The 23952-nt window shown below is 44.1% G+C and overlaps 1 protein-coding gene across 1 annotated transcript in view; it reads left to right on the top strand.

The window, feature by feature from the left end:
* The window catches only part of Tmem232 (transmembrane protein 232), a 228059-nt gene that overhangs the window by 38201 nt on the left and 165906 nt on the right, over window positions 1-23952 (top strand). The window contains exons 3-7 of the mRNA NM_001270390.2: window positions 588-693; window positions 1988-2145; window positions 12305-12404; window positions 14061-14215; window positions 20705-20859. Coding sequence (NP_001257319.1) covers window positions 588-693; window positions 1988-2145; window positions 12305-12404; window positions 14061-14215; window positions 20705-20859 — 674 coding nt within the window. The remainder of the gene's footprint in view (window positions 1-587; window positions 694-1987; window positions 2146-12304; window positions 12405-14060; window positions 14216-20704; window positions 20860-23952) is intronic.

The raw sequence follows: 23952 nt of genomic DNA, 5'->3' as shown, positions 1-23952 counted from the left end.
GTAAGTCTCATTCTCCAGCTTGTAAATGCTTACCTGCTGCCCAGTACCGAGAGAAGAGGAAAGGGATACGGGGAATAGACAGCTGCTACCTTTAAGCGTAAGTAGGCAGCACTAAGACACTAATGTTATAACTAAACAATACAATGTCGCATAATTCTGGGCAGTGGCTGCCCCATAAAAGAAAAGGTATAACGTTTTATTTCCAAACTCTGGTCACAAACCATTGGCCCAGAAGAATGGCTTTTATATATAACTGAGAAATAGTAACGGAGACAAATAAATAACGAAGGGGTGCACATAGATGCACATGGATGGAGGGATGCACATGGATGAAGGGATGCACATGGATGAAGGGATGCACATGGATGGAGGGATGTACATGTTTGAAGGGATGTACATGGATGGAGGGATGTACATGGATGGATGCACATGGATGAAGGGGTGCACATGGATGGATGCACATGGATGAAGGGATGCACATGGATGAAGGGATGCACATGGATGGAGGGATGCACATGGATGGAGGGATGCACATGGATGGAGGGATGCACATTTCCATTTGCTGTTTTCCTGTTTCCCCATCACAGAGGAAGTTGGGCCTCAAGACCCTGGGCTCTGGGAAGCATGTGCATCTTCCGACTGCATGGGCTGAGGTCATCTATCTGGCTCAGTGCAAAGGGGAGATCCAAGATGGTATGTATATGGTCCCAACTGCAGACAAACCCCAAGTGTCCCTCAGCTCACAAGGACATGATTTGAGAATTTAGAGTTTTATTAAACTGACTAAATGTAAGGTAGGCGATTCTTCTTTTTCTACCAAGATGGCTCATGATGTTCCTTAACCAAAGTTCCTCTGTAATTCTGAATTTATGACTTTGACTGTTGAGCTTTTTAGTTACAAAATGGGTTTTAAAAGCTCAGCTGGGTGATGGTGGCACAGGTCTTTAATCCCAGCACTGGGGAGGCAGAGGCAGGTGGATCTCTGTGAGTTCACGTTCAACCTGGTCTACAGGCAACTCCAGGACAATCAAAGCCACACAGAGAAACCCTGTCCTAAAAACAAAGCAAAAACCAAACCCAACCAAAGCTTTTTCTCAGTATAGTCTTTACTGCCTTCCCCCTAAAGTTGGTAACACATTTAAGTCACTGTATAGTCTTTGAGTAAGTTTACCTGCAGTGCTTAGTTACCTAAATAAAGGGGTTTATGCGCATTATAGCCTTACTTATAAAACGTTAACCAGATGGCCGTTGGCTTGGCTTTTTTCCTTCTGCTTTAATGCCTTTGCTCATAGCCTTTTATCTGGTACTTCTCACTTACATGGCTTCTTCCAAGCAACTTCCAGCTAATCTAAAAAAGAAATTAAATAACATTATTTTTAAGGGGATAAAATTCCTTCTCTCGTTAAACTAAACGTTATGTGTGTGCCTTATAAAATGAGTTTGGGGATGTTAACTGCTAAGGTCAGAGGATATTTCCCGAGGAAATTGGGATTTGTAATGATGCCGGAGAGCTCAAGAACTCAGAGAAGGAAGCATGTTTTGCACTTAACTTGTTTTTATGGCCCTGCGACTCAGCACTGGCACCTCTCAGACGTTTAAGAGATACTGTGGTGTTAGGCCTCGTGGTTTACCACCAACCATCTTCATTGCTACCAAAGGAGCAGGGAAATGGAAGAGAGGGAAAGAGGGGCGGGCCTTGGGGAGAGGGGCAGGCCTTGGGGAGGAGGGTTACATAGACACCTGTTTCCCTTGGGGATTTGGCCTTGGAAATCGCCCACAGTGACTTTCCTGGGTTCTATTGACTGAAACAGTCACTAGGCCTGCTGGGCTTTGAGGCAACTCTCACTGGGAAGGTTAGAAAGCATTTCCAAGTACAAAGGAGCCCAGAGTAGGATGGACAAACACTGGATTGCAAGATGTAAGCACAGTATGCAGAAAGCCAAGGTTAATTTTTCAGTGACAAACTTTGTCTTCATTCACGTTTCAGAGGCTTTAAATATGCTCTATGCCTCTTTGGACCATGTTTCCTTCGATTGCGACCAGCTTCCCACCCTGTTTTTTCTTGCGGAATCAGTTTTATATCGACTCTGCTGCGATGCATTCAAGAAGGAATATTTATATTCAGTTGAGATAAAACTGGTGAAGGTATGCTTCAAATTTTAATTCTTAAAGGCACGAGCGATAAGTGCTGTCTGCTTTGGGATCAAACAAGATATTGGCATTTAAGAAGGGCGGTTTAATCATCTCTGAGCATGAATATAGTATGTAGGTTGCTGCTTAATGGCAAAGGTGAAATAGTTTGAGAAAATGGAATTTCACAAACTGTTTAAGAATATAACTATGTAAAAATAATCATGCCGCTGTTCTAAGTACACAAAGATTTTCTTTCAAGGATTAAAAAAAGGGTTTTTTACTTTCATTTTATGCAGATGGGTCATTTGCTCCCATGTGTCTGCATACTGTGCATGTATCCTGTGTGTGTGTATGTGTGTGTGTATGTGTGTGTGTGTTTGTGTGTTTGAGTGTATGTGTGTGAGTTTATGTGTATGTGTCTGTGTATATGTGTATGTATGTGTGTATGTTTATATGTGTGTGCATGTGTGTATACATGTGTGTATGGGTGTTCATTAGTGTGTGTATGTGTGTGTGTGTGTGAGTGTGTATGTGTGTATGTGTCTTAGGGTTTTACTGCTGTGAACAGACACCATGACCAAGACAAGTCTTATAAATGATATTTAATTGGGCTGGCTTACAGGTTCAGAGGTTCAGTCCATTATCATCAAGTCAGGAACATGGCAGCATCCAGGCAGGCATGGTGAAGGCAGAACTGAGTGTTCAACATCTTCACCTGAAGGCTGCTAGTGGAAGACTCACTAGCAGGCAGCAAGGACTAGGGTATTAAAGCCCACACCCACTGTGACACACCTATTTCAACAGGGCCACACCTCTTAATAGTGTTACTCCCTGACCCAAGCATATATAAACCATCACGTTCCTCTCCCTGGTCCCTATAGGTTTGTTCAAACATGAGTCTACGGGAGCTACACCTAAACATAGCATAATGCAAAATACATTTAGTTCAACTTCCAGAGTCCCTATAGTCTATAGCAGTCTTATCAAACTTAAAAGTCCAAAGTTCAAAGTCTCTTTTGCAAGTCTTCTAATCACTTAACTGCAATCCCCAAAGCAAGACAGGAAACCAGCTGGGCAAACTCCAAACTCTGCATCTCCATGTCTGATGTGAAGCTGTCTTCAGAACTCCAGCTCCTTTTTCATCTGTGGTGACTGCAACAAACTTCTTTCTCCTGGGCTGGTTCTCCTCCCTGTTAGCAGCTTTCCTCAATAGATAGCCCACAGCTCTGGCATCTCAAACCTCTTGGGGTCTCCAAGGCAACTTCAATGTTACAGCTTCTTATTTTAATGTCTGGGATACACACATGGTCTTCTAGGATCCTCCAAAGGGCTGACATCACTTCTCCAGCTCAGGTTGATCCACTCCACTGCTGCTGCTCTTCTTGGTGGTCATCCCATGGTACCGGCATCTCCAAAATATGCTGGAGTCTTCCGCTGTAACTAGGCTTCAGCAATAGGCTCTCATAGGCTCTCTTCATGGGGCCAAGTCTCAACTCCTTTGCATGACCCCTTCAGTCCTGGGTCATCAACTACAACTGAAGCTGCACCTTCACCAATGGCCTTCCATGGTCTCTCATGAAAGACCCCCAGAGTGGGGAGACCCTCACTCAAGTCTCGGGATGATGCAACACCCCAAGAACTCACACAAGACCGTCCTTGTTGTAATCACATGAGTTTATCGATAGCAACCAGTGCACTGGGGTCGAGACTCGTATCCCACGCAGGGGCAGTGGAGTTCGACCCCGAGAGGCTGGGAGAAGAGGTATTTAAAGGGAGAAACCACAACTCGAGGGGGCAGGGATGGCGTCATAGAATAACAGTGAAAAATCACAAGGAAGAACTCTGTCCCCCAAGATTGTTTCCTAGGAGAAGCTGTCTCCTACTTCTCAGATTGTTTAACTTCATGGTCCGCTAGTTCCTAGGAGAAGTTGTTTCCTGCTTCTCAAGATTGTTCTCTAAGATTTATGGTCAGCTAGTTTCTGGGAGAAAGCTGTTGAGCTGGCCAATGTAATTATCCATTCTATAGCCCTAGGCGAGGCTTCTTGGAACATACAATTCTGGGGCCTAACCTGTTTTCTTTTTCTGCTCTAAACTTTGTGTCTAGGGGGGCAACTTTAAAACTTTTATCTTTCACTCACAGTACCCAGCCTCAGCTGCTCTTCATGACTCCTTCCTGCCTTCAAAACCAGTACCACCTGGGTGACTCTACACTTTACAAAACACAGCTGCAGCAAGAGGTACAACCTTGGCTATCTCTGGAACACAGTTTCTTTGTGCTCTCAGAAAACACTTCCCAGAAGACTTTACCTCAGTGATGCAGGTTTCTTTTTAATCACCACTAATTTCTTAGCTCCAGCTAACCACCATCAATTGTCCCAGTTGTTCCTTCTATATTTTGCTCTAAAGCCAGAGCCACATGGCTAGAACTGCTGAATTCCATTGCTTGCTGGGGCTGGAACATGCCCCACCCCCCATTCTATTACTAGCTTTCTGTTTTCCAACTCCCTCTCTGCCTAAGTTTGACCTTCCTGGAACTTGCTCTGTAGATTGACCTTGAACTCAAAGATCTGCCTGTCTGTCTCCACTGGGATTAAAGGTGTGGTGCACCAATCCTGAATTTCAGTTTTTCTTCACCTAGAACTTGCTTTGTTCTAGGCTGGGCCTTGAAGTCAGAGATCTGCTTGTCTTTGACTCCTGGGATTAAAAGCTTGTACTACCATGCCAGGACCTAAACTTAGCTGGGTGGGATCTTGCCCCAAGTCACTACTCCCTTGATTCAATTTAATATCCTTAAGCACAAGATTCAGCTCTATTTTATTTCCTGGTGCCCCTTTAATACTCGAACCATTTATTTCATATTTTTCCTTTCTCAGCTTGCTACACTTAATTAAAATGCTCTTCATGAGGCTTAACCAGAGAACAAAGTATATGATGGGCATCTTTGAGACTTCCTTTGTCAATGCAATTAGTCTGAGTCTCTTCACTTCAGGCAGACTCTTCAGACAATGGCAAAAAGTAGCCCTTTTTCCACCAAAATACCACAAACCAGTTTCTAGGCCACATGTTGAAATTGTCCACTGAAACCTCTTGGACCAGGTACTCACAATTCAAATCACTCTCAGTAACAAAGGCTTCCATATTCCTACTAGCATAGCCCATTAAGCCCAATTTAAAGCATTCCACTGCTTTCCAAATCCAAAGTCCCCAAATCCACATTTCTCCAAATAAAAGCATGGTCAGGACTATCACAGCAATACCCCACTCCTGGTACCAACTTCTGTCTTAGTTAGGGTTTTACTGCTGTGAGCAGATACCATGACCAAGGCAAGTCTCACAAAAGACAACATTTAATTGGGGCTGGCTTATAGGTTCAGAAGTCCAGTCTATTATCATCAAGGCAGGAATATGGAAGCATCCAGACAGGCATGGTACAGGAGGAGCTGAGAGTTCTACATCTTCATCTGAAGGCTGCTAGTGGAAGACTGACTTCCAGGCAGCTAGGGTGAAGGTCTTAAGCCCAGACCCTCAGTGCCATGCCTATTTCAACAAGGCCACATCTCCTAATAGTGCCATTCCCTGGGCCAAGCATATACAAACCATCACAGTGTGTGTGTATGTGTGAATGTATGTGTGTGAGTGTGTATGTGTTTATGTGCTTGTGTGTGTGTGTGTGTGTGTGTGTGTGTGTGTGTGTGTGTGTAGTGCTCTCAGAGGAAAGATGAAGGAACTGGATCCTCTGGACCTACAGTTACAGACTCCAGCTGTGAGCTTCCATGTAGGTGCTGGAAACTGAGCCCATGTCCTCTGCGAATTAGAACAACAACGCTCTTAACCACTGACCTCTCTCTCTAGCCCTTTCCTTTAGGGATTAAAAAAAAAACATGCAAAGATTAAAACAGAGACTGAAGGAACACCCATTCAGAGCCTGCCCCACATGTGGCCCATACATATACAGCCACCCAATTAGACAAGATGGATGAAGCAAAGAAGTGCAGACCGACAGGAGCCGGATGTAGATCGCTCCTGAGAGACACAGCCAGAATACAGCAAACACAGAGGCGAATACCAGCAGCAAACCACTGAACTGAGAATAGGTCCCCCGTTGAAGGAATGAGAGAAAGAACTGGAAGAGCTTGAAGGGGCTCGAGACCCCAAAAGTACAACAATGCCAAGCAACCAGAGCTTCCAGGGACTAAGCCACTACCTAAAGACTATACATGGACTGACCCTGGACTCTGACCTCATAGGTAGCAATGAATATCCTAGTAAGAGCACCAGTGGAAGGGGAAGCCCTGGGTCCTGCTAAGACTGAACCCCCAGTGAACTAGACTGGTGGGGGTAGGGCGGCAATGGGGGGAGGGTTGGGAGGGGAACACCCATAAGGAAGGGGGGGGGAGGGGGATGTTTGCCCGGATACCGGGAAAGGGAATAACACTCGAAATGTATATAAGAAATACTCAAGTTAATAAAAAAAAAAAAGAATTAAAGACTATCTAATGAAAATGCCAAAAAAAAAAAAAACATGCTATGTTCATTATTTAAAGCTTCTGAGAAATAACTTTAATTTTAATTTGATGGGAGTGGCCCTGTCAATTCTCTATCATACCAGAGTGATTCATCAGGGAGCCGCCATCATAAGGTTTATGCTTTATAAATCTTCAGTCAAATGCTCCCAATGTTTGTAATAGCCAGTTGACATGGGAACAGTTGACATGGGAAAAATTTATTATAAAATGATTTTAAGAATAACTAGTGTTTTATTGCAAATAAATTAAGCTTAAATAATGTTTCATTATTACAGAAAAGCAAAAAAGATTAGGAGAGTTCCTTAAGAATTCAGTGCCACCTGTCTATAACAAGCAAAACTGATCACAGCTTTGGTTAGGAGAGCATTCCCAAGTCCATCCACCATTAGGAAGTTTTGGAGAGATAACTGTGTCATGTCCTTTGTCTCAGAGCATTCTGACCATGTTAGGAGTGGCAGAATGTTAGGAAACATCAGATAAACTGCCTAAGCAGAGACCTGAGATCCTGCATAGAAGAAAAGACTTAACATATTTACACTTGTCTTGGTGTGGTGAGATTATAATGATTTAAAAAAATTTTATTTATATATTTTATGTATGTGAATACACTGTTGCTGTCTTCAGACACTCCAGAAGAGGGCATCAGATCCCATTACAGATGGTTGTGAGCCACCATGTGATTGCTGGGAATTGAACTCAGGACCTCTGGAAGAGCAGTCAGTGCTCTTAACTGCTGAGCCATGTTGCTGTAAAATTTAAAAAGTTTTATTTTACCTGTACTAGATCTGGTACCACAGTGCCCCAAGACATCTACTTGATATTTTCATCTCAGTCAGCAAAGCGTCTCACCTGCTCTGCTCCATCCCATATCACACTGCCGATGGCTTCTCTCTCAGCCTGGCAACAATCTCTCTACCTATCCAGTTCCCAAGGCAGGTTGCCAGACATACACATCCCAATTCCGTGGTGGTCCAATGTCTCCAGCCACCACACTCTCTTGAATTTGATTAAATCACCACATGAAAGAACACACAACACAATAACCTCTGATCCAATTGATAAGATACAATTGCCCACCTAGACACACAAAGCCCTGAACACATCCATCCCTTAAGAACATTCACAACAACCTGTAAATGTGCAGAGAGGAATCTCAACATCAGCCTCCATGTTCTCTCTGCTCCTCCTCCTTCCCTCACTCCCTCCCACCCATCCTTCCTTCTCGTCCAATGACAGGCCTCATTCTATCTTGTGCCTGCCTTCACCTGCAGACATCATCCTACAGAGCCATCTCTCCAGCCACTGATTATAATGATTTAAAAAATTTTTTTTTGTATTTCCCAAACTTCTCATTATGGAGACACATTTATATGTGAGAATATGAAGACAGATCAGAGTTTAAATATAGATACAGGTGTGGGACAGAGGACACCCACGTTTGTGTTCATAATGAAAGAGGTCAAATGGAAATGCACAGCACAGCCTCACAAGTCCACTGTCCATGCTGCTGCAGCCACCCTGCTCCACGCCTCGGCTTGGTTTTCTGCAGAGGAAAAGAGTCAGCCCCTCGTGCTGACTTTTTGTGTCTCACAGTGTATGGGCCATAGTCACCTCCATTTTGAACATCAGTGAAGAGCTAAACAAATGACCATTTCAGCAGGAAATGTTTTGAAAACCTAGACTGGCCTACTATAGTCCAGAAAGTCCAGTAGGCTCTCAGCCACAATTTTATCTTTTTGAGCTAATACGAACTAGCCAGTGGGAATAGCTTGGCCTGAGTCCCAAAGTGCCATCCTGGCTTTTGTAGAGTTTTCTTTATGAAGCGAAAAGTCTATTGGAAACCTTCCTTCTGCTCTCTCCATTTGACAGAAGATGTTGTCGAAAGGTACTATTCCTGTTGCAACGTGATGGGGAAGACTTTTGTGGTGGGTAAGAGAGAAAACATCTGGAGGCATCTGGAAGAGTCCAGAGCAGAGAGAGAGAGAGAGAGAGAGAGAGAGAGACAGAGACAGAGACAGAGACAGAGACACAGATAGAGAGACAGAGAGAAGAGGAGGAGGAGGAGTACTGGACATGACCAGGGTTTTCTTTGAGAGAAAGGAGAACAGCAAAAATGGCTGGCAGGCAGAGAAACCTTGATGTTATGAAGAGGGTGGAGATCTGGAACACTCTGGGGCTAGCACAGTGGAGGAGCAGGAGGGAAGTAAGAAAGGCTTTGAGATGTGTAACAAAGATGTGAATAGGAACTGAAGAAATCTGGAGGCCAGCACCGGGTTTGACATTCATGCAACCGCAAGTACATGTCAACGGAGAGCCGTGGGTTGGCCCTTCTGCCCAACGCAAGGGAATGATGCCTGTTTTGGGTATGGGAGCCTATTCTACAAGTTCCTGAAAGAATGCCGGCCTTCATCTAACATCCAAAAGTCCTGTGCAGTCCAGCTTGAGGTGTCATTTCTGGACATACGCACTTTTGGAGACACAACTACTGTAACGAATTTGGGAGTCCCATCAGAGTCAACTCACAGGAAACTTGGCTTCCCCTCTGGGAATTCTTGGTCTCACTAATGAGTGAATCCAAGAGCAGACTCGAACAGAAGCTCAAGGACAACTTTATTGGAATTGAAAAGAAAAGCCCCAGGGCAGGCCAGCTGTCTGTCTCAGCAGCTTCCCAGAGGCCATGGAGGGGAGAGAGAGAGAGAGAGAGAGAGAGAGAGAGAGAGAGAGAGAGAGAGAGAGAGAGAGCGCTAAGATCCAAGAGTGCTTCGTGGTGGCTTGTAGTGACTGTGCTGGGAGTGGGGGGTGGGGGTGGGATCCTGGAAATGGCTTACACTTCATCCCACTGGAAGGTTAATTACTCCTCCAGTCTCTCCAGCATGGCTTGAAGTGAACTTGCCTTCCTGAAGGGTAGTACCACCCTGGGCCATCCCAATGGCCTAAGGCAGAAGGGAAGAGGTAGCAGCATAGGTCACCATCACCAGGTAGATTGCATTCTTCTGGAAAGACGGAGAGCCACTCTGCCCGTGACACTGTCAGAGCAGACTCCAGCTCCACTCCAACTTCTGACTCCTCGTTCAACGAAACTACTAAGGCCTGATTAAAACAGCAATATACGGCCCCCGAGCACAGCCCCAAGTCCAGATTTTGTGCATGGTCTTGGTCTTTCCTGTTGTCTGTTCTCTAAACAGAAGAATTTTAGCCATCGAAGTGTTTCTCAAAAACTGCAGAGAGTAAAATATAAGAAACACCAGTCCGGATTCGTGTAAGCTACAAAATAAAATAAATTGTGTACAGAGCTTCAGTATAAACACAGACATACAGAGCAAGATAATTCCTATGTAGCAGTGATCTCCCAGTTAGAGGTGTCGGGGACACAAGAGGAGAGGCAGAAAGAAAATGGAGGAAGGTGAAGAAAGGGAGGGAGGTGGGGAGAACGGGCAGTCAGAAGCAGAGACTCAGGTGGAAGGTCAGGCTGCAGAGAAAAGAGACACAGAGATGTCCAGAGATAAGCAAAAGGACAGTTTCCAGTAGAATGATACAAACAAAACACTCCTGAGCTGTCTTTTTGTTGCTTGTTTTTTTCTTTTCTGGGTGTAGTAGTAACTAAGGAAAACGTCTCCGTCAGGTAACATTGACGAGGAAATAGGAAATTAGGGTATAAGACAGCATGACCATTTTTATTATTCCCCTCGATATGATCACCGCCCCTTTAAAAGGTCTTAAATGATGCTCCCGGGCTGCCTTTTTAGCCTGTACCTTTAATCCTGGGAGCCTGTGCGTGTTAGCGGGTCACCAGACCTGTTGCTGTGTGTTACACAGCCAGTGGATTTTTTAAAAACTGGATTTTTAAATTTATTTACATTTCAAATGTTATCCTGTTTCCTGGTTTCCCTTTTGCACACCCCCTATCCCATCCTCCCACCCCCTGCTTCTGTGACGGTGCTCCCCCACCTACCCACCCACTCCCACCTCTATTCCTCTACACTGGGGCATCGAGCCTTCACAGCACCAAGAGCCTCCCGTCCTCTTGATGCCAGATAAGGCCCCTTCAGCGCCTTCAGTCCTTTCTCTAACTCCTCTACCAGGGTCCCTGTGATCAGCTCAATGGTTGGCTTCGAGCATCTGTATGCTCTGTATTCGTCGGGCTCTGGCAGAGCCTCTCAGGAGACAGCTGTATCAGGCTCCTGTCAGCATGCACTTCTTGGCATCAGCAACAGTGTCTGGGTTTGGTGTCTGCCTGACAGCCGGTGGATTTTTACTTTCTTACTTCCTAACAGCACTTTCTCTGAGTGTCAACCGTGTACAAAGCCCATTGCTCACACACTGTGCACACTTTACTTTTATGTGTAAAAGGCTGGTGTTTGTACGGTTTAGGAACATTTCTTTTTTTTTTTTTTATTAACTTGAGTATTTCTTATATACATTTCAAGTGTTATTCCCTTTCCCGGTATCCGGGCAAACATCCCCCTCCCCCCTCCCCTTCCTTATGGGTGTTCCCCTCCCAACCCTCCCCCCATTGCCGCCCTCCCACCACCAGTCTAGTTCACTGGGGGTTCAGTCTTAGCAGGACCCAGGAACATTTCTAAATACCAATTTCTGTTCACCAAATCACTGTCATTAACAAAGGCCCCTGGTATAAAAAGACCGTTGACTTGAGGGTTTACTTGAAAGGGAGTGGATTTGGGGAAAGACCACCCTAGCTTTCAGTTCCTGGAATAGAATTTATCGTCTTTCTGTAACAGTGAGGGGAGAAGCATTTGAGGCTTGGCCGTGCTCGATTACCACGTTCTATTTTAACACATGCCTCAGTCAATACTTTGTGCCTCTGTTAAAAGTGTTTGATTTCTCTCACGCAAACTTAATGGCCGTCGTTCCTGTCATTCTATGTGGCTCTTTGATTTAGTAACTCACACAGAATGCAGCCCATTTTTAAGAATTACGGTTTTCATGTTGTTATATGAGATCTTGTGTATTGTATGTTTCTGCAGATGTCCCACTTTCTGTAGCTTATGTAAAACAGCCCAGTTTTAGCCGCAGATACACTCCTTTGGTCAGAGAAGAGTTTGCTGTGTTCAGTGTGGCGATGTGATGAGGGACAGGCACCCCGTACAGCTTGTGATGAGAAGCTGCACATTTCCCGGTGCTCCCCAAGTCTGTTTTTCAAGCCATTTTGGTTAGAAGCCATGGGAGGAACTCTATAACACCGCATGATCTACCCATACATAATACACAGCCTTCTATACACCGAGGTAAAGGGAATTCCAAAATTCATCGTAGCATTTTCTTTCATCATGTGTCTTATTTTTGTTTAAAAACCCCATCAATTCACTCCATGAGTTATTTAAGGGCTCCCATCTACAATTCAGAAAAACAATGTTGCTTTAAAGGACACAGAACCAAAAGGCATCCAGAATGGCTCGTCTGAACGAGGGTAGAGATGACTTATTTAAGTCTTTTTCTGGCTGAACCAGCATTTCAGTCTTGACATAACCGTTTTAAAGTTATTTCAAGAACACATAATATCAACCAAGTTTGAAATTGTTTTATCAGAAAGTAAGTGTAGTAATAAAAAGGTTTATCTTTCTCTATGGCTTTTAGGCATCTAGTGGTGCAATACACAAATGCCTTTCTCTCTTCTCTCCTGACAGATTGGCTATCTGATCTTCTTACGACTTTTTGTATTTTTCCTGCACGGTCACTTAGAAAATTTTAAACAACACTTGCTCAGGCTGCAGCCATATTTATACGGTAGAGTATCTTTTATTTTTATGCTTATAACTGTTTTATGCTCCATTTTAAAAATCTCAGACTGTCACCATAAAGAGTGTAAGCTGTTTAATGTCTCATGAGAAGTGAGGCCTCCAGTGAGGGCTGCTGGACCCGCAGTGTCTCTTCAGTGTTTGTTTCCCCTCAGAAACTTAGAACTTCCTGTGGTGAGGACATTTTAAAATCTTGTCTCCCTGCAGTCTGAATAAAACCTACATCCTTATGAACTGTACTCATCACCCATGCTATAGACAACCGGGATCTAACCTTGGCTGAAACTAAGAATTTGTCTGACCGTCACCCCCTTCTCCCCATTCCCTGCTATCCTTCTGTGAGCAACCATTTTTATTTTCCAACTACTTGTATATGGTGGTGACCCAGGCTCAACTTTCCCACCTGTAACAGTAGCTACCACAGCAAACAAACAATAAAGCAACGAAGTTCGTATTTTAAAGTAAGTCTATTGGCAGTGTAGACGCTGGACAGGAATAGGGAGAGAAGAGAATTCTGGAGGCCATCTCAGCGTGGACATATAGCAGGGTGCTTTCAGTCATCCTGATCGATCTTCAAAGGCAGACATGCTATCAGCACTTGGACACATTATAGTAGGCATTCGGTTACACACTGGAAAGAAGGACTTGTTGAGAAACAGCTATTGAAAACAGACATGGTTGCAATGGGGAGTGCCTTATGGCAACATAGTTTTAAAACATTTAGAAGAGAAAAGACTGATTTTTAGATCATTGGCTCTAGGTCACCTGTGTACAAAAGCGAGGAATCAGGAGGAAGTTGGTGTTCTTAGGTATCGACTGATACGTTCAAAATTTGGAAAAATGCGACAGTGTATTTGAGTGTCACAGAAGAAGTGAAGAGAAGGATTTACACAGCTAAGGAGACCCGAGGGTGTCATATCCCATATGAAATCCACTGAACCCGTTTAATGTCGCTCATATATAAATGTGTTCAGGGTTTATCCCTTGAGACTGGATGAACAGGAGCTCGCTCCTGGGGAAAACAGAATAGCAATATTAATTAATGTGTACTATATGTACAGCAAATAATTATATATTATAACATATAATACACAGACTATGTTAAGTCATACCTATAGTTTAATTTAAAATTTTTAAGAATTTCATAGACCAGTGCTACATTTACATTATCTTCCCCCTCCACTTCTCCCCAATCCTCCTGACCTCTTTTCAAATTCATGACTCCTTTTTTAATTACATCCATGTGCCTGTGTAACTATGGACAGATCACACTGAATCCACTTGGCACTGTCCACGTATGTATGTGTGTGTGTAGAGCGAGTCTCTCAGAGCTCTATCCTCAGATGCAGAGATCCCTTAATTAACGGCAGCGGAAAGCTGGAGAAGAGTGTACTTGACTGTCCATTCAACCATCACACAAAGCTGTCTCGAATTATAAAAACTCTCACAAGATTTACTTAAGGTGCAGTGTCCTTCCTCACCCCCAGAGGACACACCCACCATTATAAATTTTAGCTAGAGAGAGCAACGCACAACAGCGGGAGCTCAGAAACACTGAACTTAACGACACTTTAACAGCTAAAAGACTAACTGAGCGCAGTGCGAGGCACGAACAAAACGTCCCTCACGATCTTTCTCCCAACAGCGCTTTATTACTCGGAACCATCCTACTACAAGTATCCAAACATCCTCTCCAGTCTGCAGTTCATCCTGAAGACGGCGGAAATTATATGCAAGAGAGAGCTTCATTTTGAAGTGTTTGAGAGCTTACGTGAAGTGGAGGACCCATTTTCTGATACGGTAGGTAAACAAATATGGCGGGTACGCTAGGTTGCGTTTCCATGAGGTAAAATGGCTGTGACCCTACACTTATTCTCATCAGTTAAGCACGCCCTGGTGAAGCCAGGCTTAGATTGAGGGAGGTCGGGAGAGTGGGATGCTCAGGCACACCTCTTGGATCATAGAATGCTCAACAGGGCATGGGCTGTTCATGTGATTTGTTACTTCTTTGAGAGGCGCAAGGGCGTACCAACTCTTCCACATAGGCCATGCCTCAGCCACTTAAGAATACTAGCATGACTTAGATTCCTAAGAGAACATTTTAGCAGATCCTATTTCATCCAGGGGAAGGATGCCTGGCCATGAAACATATGTCACAGGGTCATGTTCTCCATTTTTCACGTTGAAATAACATTTAATCTGCCACTGAAGTCAGCTGAGAACTTCTCAGTGCTCCAACCGGCACCCAGCTTTAGACCCAGCACCAGGGAGGCAGAAGCAGGAGGATCTCTGTGAGCTCAAGGCCAGCTTCACCCAGAAAGTTTAGTGGCAGCCAGAGACACACAGTGAGATTCCACCCTCTTCAGTTCAAGTTGAGAGATTAAAATAATTCTAATACATAGTTAAATATTATACAAACAAGTCCAATGAACCATGCCATTGTGTATAAGACATGTTTTTCAAAGGACAAACTTCAGTGTCCTCGGTAATAATTTATTTCATTTACTCAAATATTTTCTGAATAACAATGCCAGTACTATAGAACAGGGTTTTTTCAATTAATTTTATAGTCTATAAACAGAAAATCTGTTCTTTTAATTTTTCAAAAAGGAGAACATCTTTTTTTTTGTGCATACAGTGCACATGCATGCATGTATTCACATTTGCACGTGTGTGGTCACGAGTGTTTGTGTAGATCACAAGGCCAGAGGGAGATGTTGGAACCCTCACCGACTGCTCTGGACCCTAGAGGCAGAGTCTTTCCTTGAACCTGGAGATGTTCCATTCTTCCTGGCTGGCCGAGCTAGGCAGCTTGCGCCAGAATCCCCTGTCTCCAACTCTAGAGAGCTGGCATGACAGGCGGGCTGTCTGAGCAGCCAGCTTTTCTGTGAGGGCTGTAGACTCACAACCCCCCCCTTCCCCCCAGTGGTAAGCACTTCATCCACTGAGTCTTTTCACCAGCCTGGAAAATACTTAAAAAAATAATTAATTAATTTTTTTACTTATTCACTTTACATCCGCTCAAGGAAAATACTTCTAAGTTAAGTTCTAACAATTTGTGAAATCTAAAGATTTGTGAAAATTCCTCTTAAAATAGCTTTATCTATGTGTGACCTCACAATCTTCCCACACTCCCTCTCCTGCCTTTCAAACACTAACTATGAACTTAGCAAAAATACATTTTATCATGTACGTTTATAACTTTTAAACTTAGGTATTTGTCCCTCGGCTCATTAGCGATAGGCCGTCAGCATAAAAAGTGACACTTGCTAAGTAATTCGAATCATTTGTTTATAATTAATAACAAACGCAAGTTGTGCCATGCAAAAGGAGGTACTTGTTTCAAAATTAAAAATATGTTTTGATGATAAATCTACTTAAGGTAGGATGTGAAACTGCTAAAAGAACAGTGATCCCAGAGAGGAACGACCTGCAGGACAACCGAATGTGTGACCTAAAACATAGCCATAACGTTTAGGTGTTCGCTCTAACTTAAACAGGTCACAGTGATTTTCAGAGGAGGATGCGGCTACCTTGACGGAAATGAGTGACCCGAGTGTTGTATCTCCTAGTAGTGTCGCAACCTGCAATTTGCCTATGCAAATATAGCAACCTCAGCCCCACCACGTTCTGGCTCAGGTGGGGCCACACATTTCCAGGCTGGTTCTGTTGAAGAACAAACCTATTTCCACCCTTGGAAGCAATGGACACGCGCTGCTCGAAGGGGCAAAGCCCCACAGCTCACGGGACGGACCCGTCTGCCGAGAGCGACATGCGCAGTCCGAGTCTTCCCGTGCCTTTTCCACTCTGTAGAACAAAGGACCTCAATTCTATTTCAGCTCTATCCGCGCGATTCTCTGAGGGGACTATAACGCATTTGGGGCTGTCAGGTTTATTGCCTTTCTTTTCCTTCTCCAATTACTTCATAATATAACAACCATAAAGGATAGTGGAGCCACAGTGCTCCTAAATCACCGCTCGGCTAATCAGCACTGATTCATGGCATGATTGCAAGCCCTAAAGTTCCCCAGTTTCCACCCAATTTCTCCAGTGTGGCTTTTCGAAGCCAGCCTCTCCAGTTCAGCCGAGCCTCTGCCCATTCAATACCCATTTCATTCCCTACTTCGGGGAGTGAGAGAGGAAAAGAAGAGATAATAGAACGTAAAAGCTACACCAGTGGCCATTTCTTCTCCCGTCGTTATCGATGCTATATTGCAGTCCAGGATTTATCGATCTATCCATCATCCCTTATCGTCTGACTCTACTAAAAGGGCCACGCACAGCCTGCACTGGACATTGTAAAGTATCTTATGTTTAATGCTCACAGAAACGGAGTAAAAGCACTTGCAGAATTTGCTGTACAACCAGTGCTAGAATTACTTCAAAATCCTGTAGAATTTACATATCGTAAGATACACGATACAGATGTTTGGTTTCACCCCCAGGTAGGACACTTCCTTCCCTTGCCCCCAGACACAGTTTCTTCTCTTAATGTCCCTTTAAGTAATCCAGATCCATAATTCCCACCAACTTTGATAAAGTGGTACACTTTTATTAGCTTTGCAATTGCAGAGCCCCATTGCAGGACTGAATTTCCCACTCTGTCTGGCCAGCAGCACAGTTGACGTTTCTAAGCACAGTTGTCACTTGACAGTAACAACGGAGTTCTTTGGAGGATATGAAAGAACTCAGCTAAAATGGAGTGGCCCCCTTATTAAATATTACTATCTAACATATAAATAGTTCCCTGAAAAGCAGCAGATACACCAAATTTTGCATTCTGATGTGATCAGGAGTCTTTCCCTCTCACACCTCACACACTCTGTAAGCAAAAGGATGTGATCAAAATCTGGGACACTCTGCCAAGCGTCAGGGATGCTAACCGAGAAGAGCATCCTAACGAGATGGGTGGCCTTCAAACTTAGGAGCACTGTCCAGCGATTTGTGTTGCTATCTGGCTACCACGTTTGTATTAAGAGGTCTTTTCATGGCAATGCTACTGACCCCTAAAATGACTGAAAACAGGACAAAACTCGGAACGCTGCATCTGCAAGCCACAGCAGAGCCCACACCTCCAATCTCAACTCTGTTCAAAGAGTCTGATCAGTCCCTCGGAGGGAGTGTACTTACAGTCTCGAAAACAGCGTGTTATCAGGATTCCCAACAGCACTTGGGCAGGTGGGCGTCTCACAGAAGGGACTGTGCAAACTGCGGGATGATAGTCGGAGGCTGGACGGCATGGGAGGAAGATGGAGAAATCACAGGACATGGTGAAAGAAAAAGAAATAGAAAAAGAAAGAAAGAAAAGGCAGGCAGAGAGGGCTGGAAAAATGTTCTCCAAAGTCACTGAATTCGGTGCTTGGTGCTTATCAAATTATCATCCAGTAAAAGCCACTCTCAATTTTCCCCTCCTTTTTTTATGTTGGTGTGCATGCCTGTGTGTAGCCAAGTGCGAGCATCTAGGTGGGCGTGGATGCCAGAGACCGACACCTGGTATCTTCTTGTTGTCTCTGTCCTCCAACCCCCAGCACTCACAGCACCATTATGCCTAGTTTTGTCATCTGTGCTGAGGATCCAAACTCAGGTCCTCATCCCTGTGTAACAGACACCTCTCTGGCTGACCAGTCCCCCAACACCATCTCCTTTCCACGTCAGAGCTACCACAGGTTGACAATTGGCAAAGTGAAACAATAAGAGGAAGTATGGGGAAAAGTCAAGCATATATTAAGTTTTCATTAGATCGAACATGCACAGCCACTCTGCCAGAGAATCGCAATGTTTTAAAATGTCCCTTAACCTCTGTGCTCCTCTTTGCGGCATTCTCGTCTCCCAACCCCAGTAAGTTGATTTGGCATAAAGATAGGAGCTTCTGTGGCACATAATAACTGTCAGGGCTGCTCTCTCCTGCTCTGGGACCACAGGATTGAACCACGTGATTATCACCATTCCATCAATCCTTTCTTTTTGATAATGCCAAGGCCATTAAGCCAAAGGTCAGGAGGGGGAGCACGTGTTTGTCAGAGACAATGGGGTTCGTTCCTCTGAGGAGGGAGAAAGGAGAAGGGGGCGCCCACACTCCCAGGAGGAACTGTGAATGCTTCAGAGGGAGCACTCTGGGCTCTTTATTTATTATTATTATTATTATTATTATTATTATTATTTTCTTCAGCATTTGGACCTAGAGAGATCAAGGGGAGCCTGAGAAAACAGGAGTTCCCTTTAGATTCTCCTATTGAAAACTAAGGGTGATTCTATGACCAGATATTTTTGTGGGCAACACGGTTGCTTCCTTTTTGACTGTGTTTAAGAACAAGTCTCAGTAAACAGCTTTTAAAAACCACAGTCTCGGGACTAAGCCACCAACCCAAGAGCACACATGGGGGGACCCATGGCTCTAGCTACAGATATGGAGGGTGGCCTTATCTGGCATCAATGGGAGGGGAGGCCCTTGGTCCTGTGGAGGCTTGTTACCCCATCATAAGGGGATGCTAGAGCAGCGAGGCGGGAATAGGGTGTGTCGGGAAGCGCCCTCATAGAGGCAAAGGGAAGGGGGGAGAGGTGGGGGGGCGTGTGGAGGGGACACCAGGAAGGGGACAACATTTGAAATGTGAACATATAAAATGACCAATAAAAAACAAGGAAAAACCCATAGTCTTGGAGTAGTATCCAGGACATGTAGTTTGTGTTTGTGCCTAACAAGTCACAATGACCCGACTGTGTCAGACCAGGCTGTAATACATGGTGTCAAATCAGTTCTCAACAGCAGAGGCCACCTTTTCTCATTCTCCACCATGTGTAAAAACGACATCATAACAGATTAAGAGAAAGCGTAGGTCTTGTGCGGAACCCTCACCTGGACCGTTTTATATGGCTTGCTAGTTTGAGGCAGTGTCTTTCTAAATTCCCTGAACATAGATTCAGTTTGACGTCCTTCTGTTTCAGGTGTTCTCTTACTGGATATCGGGACTGCGGCCGTCCGTCACACGGCTCACCTCCTAACGTTTCACCATGTGTCATGTCGGATATTTATTTACTTAACTTAGTCGTCTCTGTAGCCATATAGTGTCTATGATCTAGAAAAGAATTGCTTTAAACTCATTGGTCAGGCTGTCTCAAAAATTTAAAACGGATCTATATCCCTGCTTATGGGAACCTTGGTTCCCATAAGCCTGAAGCCTGAAGACCACCAGACACACAGGCTGAGATGTAGCCGAGGGCTCCCGAGACAATTTCATGTAATGTCTCTTACTCTTTGACTAGTTTCCACTGAGTTAATCTGAGCATTTACCGGAGTCAGCACGGCTCAGTCCAATGTCTTACGTTATCTCAGACGATAACTTCCCTGTGGAATACTGTAACGCCCCAAACATGGCTCTGTTTATATAGTTCCTTTCCTGGATTACTGCTTCCAGGGCCAGCGGGCTCCCGCAGACCTTGACTCTAGCATCTAACTATTCCTGACATGAAAAAAAAAAAAATCAGTACACAAAGAATACAATTAAAATGGCTTGCTAGAAAACTTGAGTGGTTTTAATTTGAAAATTTGTATGAACCTCCAGCTTTTTAAGAGGACTCAACATGAAGACTATCTTTAGATCTTAGCTCTGATATTTTATATAATAACCGAGGGAAATGAAATCCTTTAGATGTGAAGTGTTGTTTGCCAGTACAGAATGTGACCGGCCCTTGGACCTTTGGGGCGGGGCGAGGGCGGGGCGAGGCGGGGCGGGGGCGGGGAAGAGTGCTATGATGTCATGGAGTGTCAATCACCGCAGCAGACCAATTATTTAACGAAGCTGTCAGGGAACACTTGGAGAACACAAACGGAAAAACTTCTTAGTATCTAAATTTGTAGTTTTCAAAGAACAAACTCTAACAGGCATTGGTCATGCTCTATGAGGCATTTGTTTGGTTGTTAATGCAGAGAAATCCACGTTTCAGAGTCCAGTCTGTTAAAACTTTCCCTGTTGCCCCTTGATGATCAGGTGTTGTATAGAAGGGAGCCACACGGAGTCCAAGGACAGTCACCCAACAGTGGTCCTCCAGACATTCTGGGGACTTTTGTCTTATTGTAGACTGATTCACTGAACACAGGGATTTGTGTAAAGATTTTGAGTGAAAATTAGGCTCACATCAACTATCCACACCTAAAAGTACTTGGCGACTCTACTTAGTAACACATAAAATGCAAGCGAATATTCATTTCGGTTGGTATACCTAAAATGTATTTTCAATTCTGTGCAAGTCAAAGAACTCTTTGGCAGATCAATGTCCATGTTGTAATTTCAGAATCATGTGCAGCTGAACAAGAGAGGCTATGAAGTCAACCACCTGCTCTGGCACAGTGTGGCTGCGTGGTCCTGCGTTCAGGACAATCGTCCTCAGCTGAATGCGGTGCTAGACCACATCCTCTTCCACAAAGCGCAGCTTCAGACCAAATGCTGGTAAGGGCGATTCCGTAAATCCCGGGTGACTCCGGGAGACCTTAGCTCGGAAATGTTAATCACGGCTCAGCTGCCGACGAATACACTTTATAGTCTCAGCTCCAAAGACAAAAGCCACACGCATATTTTATATCGGCCATACCAATGAATTGTTGCTGTCTCTGTTGTCCTGTTCTGCTGGCTGCTCTGGGTAGTTTGTCTCTATTAAATGAAATGTGCTACAGAGAAGAAATTCATTCCTGTGTTTAAAACATTTCTTACTTCTCATGTTGCTGGATCTCCGCTATGAGATCATCTATCACATATCTGAAAGGGAATGTGCGGATGCTATTTCTTTGTGCTTTTCAAAGAACATACAAGACCATTTAATCTCAGTAAGGGTTAGCTTCTCCTGGTCCACGTGTTAATTTAAGAAGGAGCATAGATGTCCTACAAAAGCAGGCTGGGTACAGTGGAAGGAAGACCTTAGCTTCTATAGATTGACCAGGAATAATTACATTTGTAGGAGTCAGTGGATTGTTTAGTGTATGTATGTATATGTGTGTGTATGTGTGTGTATGTCAGGAATAATTATATTTGTAGGGGTCAGTGGATTGTTTAGTGTATGTGTGTGTGTATGTATGTATGTGTATGTGTATGTGTGTATATGTCAGGAATAATTATATTTGTAGGGTTCAGTGTATTGTTTAGTGTTTGTGTGTGTATGCATGTATATGTGTAGGTGTGTGTATGTGTGTATGTGTATGTATGTGTGAACTCAAGTTAATTGACATACCTACCACTTCTCATACTTACTTGTTCTTGGTGAGAATGTTGAAACCTATTGTTTTTACATTTTGAACAAACAATGTGTTGATGATGGTTACCATGCTATGTGGATTGCTAGAACTCTGTCCCACTGTTTCAACAGTTCTTCCTTCTGTACAGCGACGGTCCTCCTTCCAGGCCTCAGATTAACTTCGCATTAGATTTCTAAGAGTTTGGATTTCACATGGGAGACCATGAAATATTTACCTTCCTTTACTAGCCTATGCATTTAGCACAGTATTCCCCAAGTTCACCCAGGTGTCACTGACGAATGAATAGTATCCCATGTAACATGTAGTCCACCGTCTGTCAATGAGCAGGGCAAACCTGACACACTCAGCATTCTGATTTCTATTCATTTGGATGCTTAGTCAGAAGAGAGGTTGCTGGGTCACAGGGCATCCTATTTAGAATTCTTTTGAGGTGTTTTTAAACCCCCATCTTGGATTCGGTTACATTCCAACATACCGAGGGTTCTCTTTGTTCATTCCCTCACAATTACCTTCTATTTCATTGCACATACCCATGGTTAAGAGGTGTGAGGTGAGAGTTCACACCCACAGTAACAGATGTGAGGTGAGAGTTCATTCCTATGGTAACAGGTGTGAGGTGAGAGAGGTCACACCCACGGCAATAGGTGTGAGGTGACAGTTCACATCCTTGGTACCAGGTATGAGGTAAGAGAATTCACACCCATGGTAACAGGTGTGAAGTGGCAGTTCCTACCCATGGTGGTAAGTGCGAGGTGGGAGTTCTCTGGGGCTTCAATCTTTATTACGTTCATTATTGGTGAGGTGGAGCCTCGTTCACGTAACTGTGAGCTGTCTGTGTGGTGTCCTCTAAGAACTGTTGAGTCAGGGCCTTTGTCTTTAAGCTGGGTTGTTTGTTTGCTCATGAATAACCTGAGATCCTTAGATATTAATTCATCGGATGCATGCTTTTTTCCCCACATATGAATTCTCTCTCCTTCTCTTTCCTCCTTCTCCCCATTCCCTTTTCTCCTCCTGTCCTTCTTCCTTTCTTCCATCTCTCTTTGACAGAGCCCCATGTAGCCCAGTTTAGATTTTAACTTATTGTGCGATCTACACTGGCCTTGAACTCATCATGGCGGTTCCTCCTGCCTCAGACTTACGTTAACCATTTAGCCATTTTTAAATGTTGTATCAACACATATTTAATTAATTTGCTGACCATTTATGTTTAAGGCTGTCAACAGGCCTCTAAAAACCAGGTACTTCATAGATTTTGGGGTTACAGACAATACAAACTGTTGTTATTTTAAAAAGGAAACTTATCACTTTAGTATGTTTGCCAGAGCCTGGGACAGGGTTCCAAGTATCCCAGTAGTAGAGGACGTTTTCCCAGGAGGACATCACTGCACTGTCAACTGGTAACTGCCTGGGTCATCTGAAGCTTTCCTTCTTTTATCTGGGAGGGTGTGAGAATCATCTAGTAAGGTGGGACAAGTAACCCCGAGTGATAATAGAGAGGGCACGACAGCCGTCTGAATAATGCCAAATCATTTTGATACTGTTTATTGTGTTTCTCTTTTTATTTTAAGAAAGTAACCTTTCATTAGAAAAATAAAAAACATGATTCTAGTCAACAAACCACAACTGATGTTCAGAGACCAACTATAGCTACTTAGGGTGTGGCCTAGCTTGTCACTAAGGCTGAGGACCCGAGTTCAATCCCTGGAATGTGCACGATAGAAGATGAGAATCAACTCCTGAAAACTGCCCTCTCACCTGCACACACGTTCCTGGGCACGTGCCTGTACACATGGGTGTACACACACGTGTGAACACACACAACACTACATAAATGTAAGGCCATCTTTAAAAGTGTCTTAGTGTTCTATTGCTATGAAGAGACACCATGACCATGACAACTCTTATGAAGGAAAACATTTAATTGGGGCTGGTTTACAGTTTCAGAGGTTCTGTCCAGCATCATCATGGTGGGAAGCACGGCGACATGCACGTGATGCTGGACGATCTGAGACTTCCGAATCGGGACCTATAAGCAGCAGGAAGAGAATCAGCTTGAGTTTCTGACACCCCAAAGCCCACCCTGTACTTCCTCCAGCAAGGCCACTCCTATTCCAGGAAGGCCACACCTCCTAATGGTGTCACTTCCTGTGAGCCAAGCATTCCAACACCTGAGTGTACAGGGGCCATTCCTGCTCAAACCACCACAAAGAAATTGAGTAAAGGTTTAAGCTTGCACTAAATCTGTTCAGGATAGCCTCACATTAAATATAAAAGTAACTTTTCTTATTACGGT

This window comes from Rattus norvegicus, chromosome 9 (genome assembly GCF_036323735.1).
Source record: "Rattus norvegicus strain BN/NHsdMcwi chromosome 9, GRCr8, whole genome shotgun sequence".
In the NCBI taxonomy this organism is placed as follows: domain Eukaryota; kingdom Metazoa; phylum Chordata; class Mammalia; order Rodentia; family Muridae; genus Rattus; species Rattus norvegicus.
Note: the sequence above shows the minus strand (reverse complement) of the source record. Positions and strands in the feature narration are given on the sequence as shown.